At 44.5% G+C, this 11263-nt stretch overlaps 1 protein-coding gene across 1 annotated transcript in view; it reads left to right on the top strand.

The window, feature by feature from the left end:
* The first annotated feature begins 2432 nt into the window (after positions 1-2432).
* The window catches only part of BMP6 (bone morphogenetic protein 6), a 31338-nt gene continuing 22507 nt past the window's right edge, over positions 2433-11263 (top strand). The window contains exons 1-2 of the mRNA XM_009279223.1: positions 2433-2542; positions 6518-6754. Coding sequence (XP_009277498.1) covers positions 2433-2542; positions 6518-6754 — 347 coding nt within the window. The remainder of the gene's footprint in view (positions 2543-6517; positions 6755-11263) is intronic.

Genomic DNA, 11263 nt, shown 5'->3' with positions numbered 1-11263 from the left:
GCCTGATCCCCTGGTTGTCCCGCTCATGCCTTGTGAGCGCCCTCAAGATGAACCGCTCCATAATCTTCCCCGGCACCGAGGTCAGGCTGACAGGCCTGTAGTTCCCCGGATCCTCCTTCCGGCCCTTCTTGTAGATGGGCGTCACATTGGCAAGCCTCCAGTCGTCCGGGACCTCCCCCGTTAACCAGGACTGCTGATAAATGATGGAGAGCGGCTTTGCGCTCTCCTCTGCCAGCTCCCTCAGCACTCTCAGGTGGATCCCACGGCCCCATAGACTTGTGAGCGTCCTGGTGGCGTAGCAGGTCGTTGACTGCTTCCTCTTGGATTATGGGGGGTTCATCCTGCTAGTCTTCTGTTCTTCCCGTTTTAAGACATTAAACTGGTACTTTGTACTCTTTGGGTTGTCCTCTTTGCTCTTTTTTACACAGTATTTAGGAAATACTGCTTATTTTAGTGATAAAGGTCAGCTTTAATCTTTAATAGTAACACTGCTTCTACAGTTGTGATCGTCTGCCAGTGAGGTGGGACTGTTTGGGAGACTTGGTGTCTTTTTTTAGATTGACCTGATAGATTTGGAAAATACAGACAAGACTTCAGGCATATCCTGGGCATCTTTTCAAAGTAAAAAAGATGTGCTGCAGGTCCCATCCACGGAGATCCCTGTGTCTGATGGCCTAGATAAGCACTTTTTGCGAAATAGGAGGCAAACTGTAAGACCCAAATGAAGACTGAGTCTTGCACTGAAGTTGGACATCCCTCAGCTTGGACGCACGAAAGGCTTGCATGCCTGAAAGCTTGTCTTCTGTCCTCCCTCATCGTGTACCAGTTTGTCTTATAAAAGTACTACTAACTTCTATATTAATCCTGCCCTATACTTTGATTCTTACTGCCTTTTGCTTCTTTCTACAGCAACTCTGACCAAGGTTGAGGGTATTTTTTAAGCTTACATAAATTTTGTCCTGTGCAAACTGTTGACAGCTATTATTGAAGAAATTCCGGTGATGCAGCTGTAAGGTTGCCGCAGTAGATCAGTCATGTATGTACATGGTCCTTTTATTAGAGGGGACTGTTGGAGCTGTGGTAATGCTTAAAGTATTTGAGCCCTAATCCACTGCTTCATTGCTCCAGATGTGATAAATGCTGTTGACTTAATGCAGAAATTGGTGACGTAAAATGGAGAAATTGCCTCTGCGCTTACTATGTAGCTATGGTGGTGAATCTCTTGTTAACAACTTCAGTTTTCAGGGGCTTTCTCATTTTATTAGGGAGGGGGTCATGTGTGAAGGCTGAGAAGAAATGAGTAGAAATGGCTTATATTTGTACTCAAACTGAATTCATGAACGCTTGTGCAAAAGTCACTTTGCATAAGCAGGCTATGAATACTGGTTGCTTTTGCTGGAGTGTGGTTGCAGTGGTCCTGCAAAACCAAGTCATCATTGAAGATGGTGGGGTGCAAAAGATTCTTCAGAAGTTTCAGCCTTGCTGGGGACAGGACGGATGCAGAATGTCCCATCCCAAATAATCATATCTCATTCATTTGCGACCCCACTCCTCCTCTGCCCCTTCCAAGGAGCCAGGTTGTCATGGAAATTAAAATTATTTATACAGACAATTTAGTAAAAAAAAAAAATTACTTTTGGAGCTCTAGGTTATGAGTATGCATGTTAGTATTTTTGGCTTTAGCTCCTAGAGTTTGAGCTAGAGATTTTCTTAAGCCACTATTGAGATTCTCATCTGAGCACCTGACCTAACACTTTTCTCAACAGCTGAGAACTGGAGAAAAACACCGAATATCCTGACACTTGGTGCTACTGTTCTGAGTGAAAATTGTGTTTACTTGGGAAAGACTATTGTCCTGTTATTTCTGCATACCAGTTACTTCAGATCCAGAAAGAAATGCTGAAAATTCCTATGCATGAGGAGAGTTTATTTCCATGACTGTCATTAGGGTTACATTTCCTTTGGTCCAAGGTGTATGCGACACACTCAAATGGAAGTAGGATGGTATAGTTACCAAAATAGATGCATTGTGTTAATTTCTTAATTTTTTTTGGTGCAGTGCTTTTAAAGTAACAAGTATTGTAAGCAGTATGCTATTTTTAAACCAAGGACATTTTGTGCTGAAATTGGCTATTGCAACACTGGGTTAGAATTAGAATACACAAAATTCAAAACCACAGTAACCCTAATTTTGCCATTCTTGCCTTTTTAACTGCTCAACAATAGTGTTGTGTTTGTACAGCATTTAAAAATATTTGTTAAGGGGAATGTAAAGAGCTACTGGCAGGCTTCTCTGTTAACTCTTTCTGCATGCTCAGCCGCTCTGCTCAGAAATGAGCTGTAATGAAAACTCAGGGGCGAGTACTCTGGTGTCCACAGCTCAGACTCTCCTTTGTGTTGCAAGCAAAGGAGCAGCTGAACCCCCAGCCAGGATGGGGGCAGAGACCTGCATGGTGGAGCAGACAGTCCCTTTGGCTCAGAGGACGTGCACCCATGATGGGCTAAAACCTCTGATTGCTGTCTCCTTTCCCAGCTCGCCCTGGTACGTGCATGCCTGGATCGGTAGTCTCCAAGGAGCTACTCCGGCAAACGAGTAATAATGTTCAGGATAATACAGTCTGACCATGAGGATGAATTTTATACGGCTATAGTTCTCGTCATGACCCTACAATCCCTGGTTTTGCCTGGCTTGGTCCTGACGTTCCGGCCAGCACTGGGGAGAGGTTATGGGAGGCCAGCACTGCTCAGGGCTGCTCGCTTTCAACCTGCCCCGGCTGTGAGCTGCCTGATTTTCCCTGCAAGGTCTTTACGAAGTTGGGACATGCATGCATCCATCTTCGGACGGAAATTAGCTTTGGATTTCACATATCACCGATCAGACTGACCTGAATGAATTCACGTGGAAAAAAAAAAAAATTTGGAAAGCAGCTTGAGAAATGATTTCTCCTTTTTGCTGTTGCCTTGCATTTTGGCGTGCGCTGTCTGCATTTTGAATACAAGGTCATCTGATGCGTTGTAACGCGATAGCAATACAGACTGGGTAAATCCTGTGAACCGGCAGCTTGGATCTTGCCTGTCCAAATTTTACTGTTCTAAAACTTGACTGCTTTGTTAAAAATGAGCAGTTTCCAGGGGGTAAAAAGCCCCCAGAGAAGAACTGTTGGCATTTTATATTTTTAAGCTGTCTTGCTGAATGAAAACAGTTGATTATTAACTTGATGGGGTGACAATGAGTATATAGAACTTAAATATCTCACCACTCCCACAAAGAAAAAAAAAAAACAACCACCATTGTATCATGGGAAGATACGTAGCCAGAAAAACTTTCCAACTCGTTAAACTTTTATACTTGCTTCATACAAGCTTAATGTAGGCTTTTTTCCATCCTGTGATGTTGTAGGGATGCAAATGAGGAGGACGCCATCAACTTAACAGTATTTCTTTCTGAACGTGCCTTTCTTATAAGAGAAAAAGCTAAATCACTTAATCTGAAGGATTAAAAAAAGGTTTCCTTGTTTGTGTGTTTCAGGTTGTTTATTCTGCCAAGCCTGATAATGAAATCAGTCTGAATGTTTCCCCTGTAATCAGTTTAGTCAGCTTCTGTGATTGTGCAGGGTATTCGGACAAGGACGGGGATAAAGGAAGAAAGTTTTAAAAACAGGAAAATACTATTGTAAACATATCGGGCAAGTTATAAACTGGGAAAGGGTACTTGGAGTCAAGTGTCGTACCTGCAGCTACTTTTGATGCTCTGTGGTAGAAGTTTTGGTGGGTTTTTCTTCTTCTTGTGGCTTGTGTTTGACTTCTTAGAGGAGGGGTAGGGGAAAATACTGACTTAAAGGACTAGAGTCTGGCTATATCGCTTTTAAACTGCATATTTTGTAGTGGAGGCGAGTGGAGGTAAGGCCGCCGTAGCTGACCTGAGGTCGGAAAGGAACAACAAAAAGTGACGTTTGGGCTCGTTTTGAGCCCCGTGCCGGGTGAGACGGCTCTGCGCTCTCCCTCGCGCGCTTGGAGAGGCCACATCGCATCTTGACGTGGGGCCATAGCTGGCAGGAAGCATCGAATATTCCCTTTGCTGTTCTCTTCAGTGTAATTTTAGTTTTCCGACACCCTGGTGCGGTTCTGCTGCTCATCCTGGTTGTGTCCTTGCCCTTGCTCTTCCTGATCCTCCTTCATCGTCCTCAGCCATGAGCCCGGGGGAAAGCCACCTCGCTGCATCTCGCCCGCAGGTCAGCTCGTTCCCGCAATTGTGTGCGAGGGGACATGGGTTTCAGCTGGTTGTTGCACCTGCGAGCAAGGACTTTGCAAATTCTAAATCAAGACTCATTGCTTCATACGCGTGTCTTTCCAAACCTGTGGATTTAGACATTCCCTCACCATTAATTACATCCTCTCATCTTGTAGCAGCAAGTAAAAAGGCCAAGTTGGGCATGTCGTTCTGCTGCAAGCAGCTGAACACAGTTTCTTGTTGGTTGGATGCTTGTGAGTTTCTGAAAGTATGTGGCCACTCTGTTTTGGGAAGCGTGTCCTGTGGCGCTTGCATCGGGGTGGGGAGTAACCAGGCAGCTCAGGCCCCTTCTCAGAGGGCATACACACAAGTCATGCCAACCAGTCAAGCATTGCCAGAGCCATTCCCAATTACAAGCAGGGGTGCATGCTTCAAAGGGAAGCCCAGTTTGCTGATAACCGATGGGCAGTGAGGTAGTTCCTAGGTGGCACTGGAAGTGAGCAGTACCATCGTTTGCTTTGGTACAATCTCTGATGGAGATGCTGGGTGTTACCACCTTCTTTTGGGAAGCCATAGGGTCCGGTCACCCGCGTTTGTCAGTCGTTTGGCATCTAAACTGCTCAGACAGATGCAATGCGAGACTGCCAAAATTGGCAGCGGCATCTGACTCTGACAGCGGTTTGAGAGTTTGCCCGGTCGCCCCATGGCAGCTCTTAACGCAGCATCTCCAAGTGCGGTGTCCCACAAAATGCTGGGCAGCAGTCATGCGGAGGTGAAAAGATTTCCAGGCGAGCTTCAAAGGGAAGGATGTGACTAACTGTCTCGCAGGGAGCCAGGACGTGGACCCAGCCAGATGAGGCAGCTCACATGAAAGGGCTGCCAAAGGAAAGGGAGAGGACACAGACGAAACTGGGACTAGGGGATGAGGAGGAACAGGCAGTTGGGAAAGGTAGAGGGGAAAATCTCCGTGGGCTGTTTCCAGTGGCCAGGAGATGTATCTGCTCTCCGGGGAGGTAACCTGTGGGTAAAGTAGCGAACCTCAAGCACGTTGGCCATTGTTCCTGGCTCCGCCACAAGCCTCTGCTGCCTGTCCTTGGACAAGTCACTCTCCTGGTGACTCAGTATCCCAGCTGTAAAACGGGGATTGCTGCTTGCCTCATGGCAAGAGAGAGTAGTGAGAGTAGTCTCATGGTCGCCTTTGCAGTTTGATGTATTAAGGGGGGGAGCAACAAAAAGTGAGCACAAAGACAAACGTGAAAAGGAATCTGTACTTCCCTCACCGCCTTCTCTGAATGTAATCATGTCCCTAATGATAATATAATGGTGACTTATTCATCATTGACATACACTCCTTCAGTTGCACTGGTGGGAACAGTTTTTTGGTTTTATTTTTTTTCCCCTCAGGGCTTTAAAGATGTAATTTTGTATGTTTATATAATATGTTAATGTTTTAAGCAATTTCTAATAGAAAATTAGAAGAAATAACGAACAATAAATCAAAGTCAGACTAAACCAAGATGTAATCAAGTAATACAAAAGTGGGACTAGAAGTAGAGTTTGCAAAGGGGGCCTCAAACAGAGAAAATGCAAATCCTGAGGCCTGAAGAAGGAGGGGTTCTGGTTTGCGTCTGTCTTAAACTCTATACCCGATAGCGTACCTGAGGAGGGCTAAGGCCAGAAACCAAAAGGGTCACTCCTCGGTTCTCTCATTCTCAAATAAGCTTCTGCAAAAGGAAGGGGAGCTCTGGTTAACTTTAACCCTTGAAATAAATGTCATGTTAATCTTATTCTGCTCACAAGGCAGTCTGATGGCTAATGCACAAACCCGGGAGCCAGAAAACAGCAGTTTTTAGGACAGTTAGGGAATTGGTTAACCTAGTGCTAACACTTGCTTCTGTCTGTGCCTTTATGTGCTAAAGCAAAATGGAGCTAATTGTCCCCTCTGTTGGAAGAGGGGTGTGAGGCTTAAGGAAATGCTGTAAAGAACATGGAGATCCACAGGTGGAAAATGCTGGGGGCAGTCACAGCTTCAGAGTTTCACACAGGAGCAAAATGCACGGTCATATTTCACCTGTCAAAGCTGGCTTTTCTTTAAAAAACAGGAAATCTCGAAGGCATTGCCTAGAGAAGATGAACATTCATCTTTTCTGAGTACTGTATTTGAAAGGCTTTAGCTGCATAAGCTTTCCTGGCACTCGCCAAGGCTATCTTTGGAGAAAAAAATAGGATTTTTGTTTTTTTGAAGGAACAGGTGGCAGCATGTGGAAACCTTTTGTTAAATTTTAGTCACGGTTCCTTTTTTTCCTTTTCTTTCCTTTTTCCATCTGCAGTTGAGTATGACAAGGAGTTCACGCCTCACCAGCGGCATCACAAGGAATTCAAGTTTAATTTGTCTCAGATTCCTGAGGGCGAGGCCGTCACAGCCGCTGAGTTTCGGATCTACAAGGACTGCGTTGTGGGGAGCTTTAAAAACCAAACTTTCCTTATCAGCATCTACCAAGTGCTGCAGGAACATCAGAACAGGTACGCAAGACGGTGCTCGCTCTGTGCCACCAGCCGCTGTCCTGGGAAAGGCTGAGCTTGTGCATTCATGTTGAGAGGACTGCTAAATAAATACCGGTTTTGTTCATATTAATGGGGTTACGTTATTGCATGGTCCTTTCCTTGTGGGAAATGGGCATGGTAGAGTGCAAAATGGACCTCAGCTGGAGAATGTCCACGATATTGTAGCCTAGGGTGTCACTTAGCTGCAACCTTTGTGTTGTCTTTGAGCATCAAAGACATTTGATTGTTTAAGATGCACATCAGAGCAAGAATCTGATGTGAGGTGGTAGATTTTTAAACGAAAGTTACTATGCTGGCATCGCTCCTGTGTACTGAAATACACATATCCCCTCTCAACTTAATACTACCAGCATAAAAAGCATAGCCTGTTTGAAAAATACTGGTAATTAGTGTAGACTCGACCTGCTCTCAGGTAGACTTACATTAAAGTAAATAAAGCAGAAGAAAATTCAGCATGCTGACCACGGGTACAAAATCCCTCCTGGGCTTTCAGTGGCAATGAGAGAGGCAAAAGAGAGGCCGAATAGAAACTGTGACACATAAATCCAAACAAGTGTAAATGGAGTGATTAATTTAAAAAGGGTAACGTTTCTGATGGGGGAATCATGCAAGGCAAAAAGATGGAAATACGTGGTCAATTAAATGTCAGAGTAATGCTGTGGTACAAAAGTGTTTCATTACTTCTGCTGAAATGTGTCAGGACTGTAACTGTTCCTCTGCTGCAGGCAGAAAAAAAGAAATTGGAAACAGCAGTGTTTAAAAAAATCGCCATTTCTTTCCTCTGTAAAGGCTTTCTGGGTGTTTTCCTTTCTGGTCCTTCTTTCTCCAGCCTTTCCATTGATACCATTTGGGGGGATCCGCCTTTGGTTGTGAGGGCAACATCAAATAGTTAATGGTTGTTCTGTGGGGAGTGTGGCCTCTGGGGAAATGGAGAGAAATACTTGGATATATAAGTGATGGGGAAGAAGGTGTTAGTTTTAAAAGGTCAGTGTTCCCTTTGCACTTTGAGTTGCGGGTTGCTGGAGTGCCTCCTGGGGTAAAGGGCTTGCTGGTTAGGATGTTACGTCAATACCCACTTGAAGAGCTGATGGAAGTCCAGACAGTCATGCAGATTTCATAGATGTTAGCTGTATTGTTCATTTGCAGACACATTGAGTAAAGAATAGTGAGTGTTGGTCTGTTTTAGATTTCACAAGTAGAGATCCCACCTCTGGAGCTGGAGGCAAACCTCTGCCAAGTGTCTGTGGAAGCGATCGATACGCTGCTCTGGGTTGGTCACCAAAGCAGGGCACAGAGTATGTCAGGTCTAAGGTTGCCTCTTCTAAGGAGAACTGTCAACTTTTATATGTATATAACCTTCTTTCAGGGTAAACTGAGCAAAGGAGTAATGGGAAAGAGAATAAAAGTACAGGATATGGCCCCTAACGTACCCTGTTCCTAACAAATTCGCAAACTCTTTGTTCCGCAAGCGGCTGTCAGTTCTGTGTACAGCAATGATGCTGGCACCTCATATCTTTGTTTCAAATACCATACCAGAAACATACCAAAACCAGATTGTGCTGTGAAGCTGCGACGTGTGTCCTTTGGCACTGGGCGCTTTGGCATCCACACGTGCTGGGCATCTCTGGGTGCTAGAGACCTCCCTACGGATGGAGCAGAGGCAGCAGCTCGGAGGGGGGTCACCAGGGTGGTCTCTCTCTAGAGCTGGCGAGTATTTCGGGTCTTTCAGTTCCCTTCTGTCGTGTTCCTCCTGCCGCTGCCGGCGGCCGTGACGAGGGGATCCCGCTGTTGGGACTGGGAATCGTAAAGCGGCTTCCTCTAGGTCCAGACTGCCAGCAATTCGCCGTCCCTCCTGACATGGGCTAGGCGTGAACCGCTGACCCAGGGATGAGTGTCTGTAGTTCATTACTAACCTCTGACTCATCCAGTCCCTCAAGGCTCCCTTTTTGTTTCTTTTTCTTCTTTATTTATTTATTTTTACTGGTGGGAAGGAGGGAGACGTTTGGCTAAAGAAACTTGCGCTTCGGATGAGTCTGCGGGACTTGTCACACCATCTGCGAAGAGATGGCCAAAACGTGGCTCACAGATTCTTGCAGCTGTAAAATAGATGTGCCCTTTTCTGCCCTTTTTCCTTTCAGCTTAAAGGACTCTCTCATGTACATGTAAAATATAAAAGCACATATGAAAACGTGTGCTTGTGTATAACTATGTGCATATGTATGTATTCTCTGTATGTATCTGTACATAAAATTGTATAGATATTAATTGTCATCTATATTAATTGTCCTCTATATATTAAAAATATGCAGATGTTGAAAGACAGTTAAAGTAAGATATTAGAGGCTGCTTACCACTCTTCAGTGTTACCTTCAGTTGAGGTTTGACTCCATAGGCTGCTGCTGCTGCTATAGATTCAAACATACAGCCGCGTTGGTGACCTGGGTGGACTTTGGCCTGTAAACATTCTTGAAAACAAGTACTAAAAAGTTGTATTTAGCTCTCCACTAATATCTCTGCACGGAGGGGAAAAATGCCTCAGATTCTTCTGGTATGCCTTAAGGAGCTGTATTCTATGAGTGGTTTTGGGTTTTGATCATCAGTTCACTTACTTGTTTTACTGGGGGGGTGGGAATCCAAAGTGCTTTTTTCTCCCCCTTTTGTCTCAGCGGATTAATTTGGAATAGAATGTTTTCTTTTCCTGTTGAGAACACTAGAAGATTAAATTACCAAAAAAAAAAAAAAAAGCCCTATTTTTTGAAGGAACTTGCTAAATATTTGTAAGGCTTCTGTTGCATTTTACAGACATCTTATGAGCCAGAAAATAACAGCTGCCTTTGACTTAAAAAAAAAAAACCAACCTAAAAAATGTTGTGTCACACTTCCTTTGGACTAATGGTTTGAATAACAGCCTGATATTTCCTGACATTTGATGACATTTTATTGCATAAGGAAGTGACTGTACAGATCTGGAAGTCTAGCTGGTGAACTAACAGGTGAAACAGAAGGAGTTGAAGTAGCACCTTTTTTCGTCTTGTTCTGCTGACAAATATTCCTTCTGGTCAGGAAAATTCATCTCTGAAGGCCACAGAAAGTGCCTGTTCAGTCAACATTGGCGGTCTCGAGAGGAAGTTCAAAGTCACCATGTTAATCTTGGCTTTTATGAGGTTAACAGTTGTCTGAGGCGATTATTGGTAGCTAATAAAATACTTTTGGGTGCAAATAATTCTTAACAGGGCGCAGCTGGCCTGTATGGATTAAAACCAGCAGTGCGCAAGAGAAAGGCAGCGTGCACCTCTGAGGGAAAAAATAGAAAGAAAAAGAAAACTACCTGCTCCTCTCAAAGAAATGAGTTTGGGAGGGCAGGAGATAAGAGAAAGATTCAGTAAATACAAATCTTCACCAAAGCTCACAGCCTGGAAGTATCACTTGGCTCCGATTAAGTGTAATGAAGTGGCTTAATTCAGTATTACGTGAGCAAAGAAAAAAAAAAAGCTCGTATGGACAGTAAGAGCATAAGTGTGTGACTCCAGCCCAGATGTGCGCGCTGCTACACGGAATCGCAAGGCACTGCTGGCCGTTCCCTGATGGCTAAAAACAAAACCAAGCCTGAGGCTAAAATTTCTACCAGTTACTGAATTATCAAACTGATTTTTGCCACTGTAGACAAGGCTAAAAGCAAGGATTATATGGGCCCATTCGATACTGTCTCCTAGATAGGGGTGTATGCGGAGAGAGCGCAAACGATCAGAGATCAATGCCGATGGATATAGCTTAACCGTTGGGGAGAAATTTGACCCTCTCCTCGTTCAAAGCCATCAGAAATATGAAAACGATACTCACGGAGGCTCCAGGCAATGAAACGCGCATTGAGGACAGTGTGGTCTAAGTACATTCTCTCTTAAAAAAGAAAACATTTTAATACTGACTCACTTGTGTCAGTAATATTTTCATCTCCCCATTCCTTCCACCCTTTCGTAAGGTAAAAAAAATAGTGCCTAGAAACTAGGCTTTTGTTTTATAACCAAACCGCAGTTAATGGCCACGTTTTGTCATAACACAAACTGCTGGAGTTGTCAGTGGGACGCTGCAAAGAGATTAATGAAATCCTCAGGATAGGTCAAGCTTGTGGCCAGCTGTCAGCGGTATGCATTTCAGATTGTGTGGAGAAGAGGCTTCACCAAACAAATCTGGTTTGCTCTGGGGGGGATGACTCTGGGTTTTGAAATGGGCTGTGGGCTGTAGGGGATGACGTCGGGAGGGGGAACGGGTGATACGTCTGCCAGATGCTGCTGCCCTTCAGCTTCTGACCCCCCCAGAGTTTAAGAGACTGTGCTGTTTGAAGGCTAGGGCGGGATTTTTTTTCTTCTTTTTTTTTTTTTTCCTTTGCTATGTGCAGAAAGTGGGGAGATTTGCCAAAGCACCAGTTTAGGAAGACAAGCAGCATCAGCTTCCAGGTGCTTGTCCCAC

This window comes from Aptenodytes forsteri, unplaced genomic scaffold (assembly GCF_000699145.1).
Source record: "Aptenodytes forsteri isolate BGI_AS27 unplaced genomic scaffold, ASM69914v1 Scaffold81, whole genome shotgun sequence".
Taxonomy (NCBI): Eukaryota; Metazoa; Chordata; class Aves; order Sphenisciformes; family Spheniscidae; genus Aptenodytes; species Aptenodytes forsteri.
The sequence above is the reverse complement of the archived record's forward strand: the minus strand, read 5'-3'. Positions and strand labels throughout refer to the sequence as shown.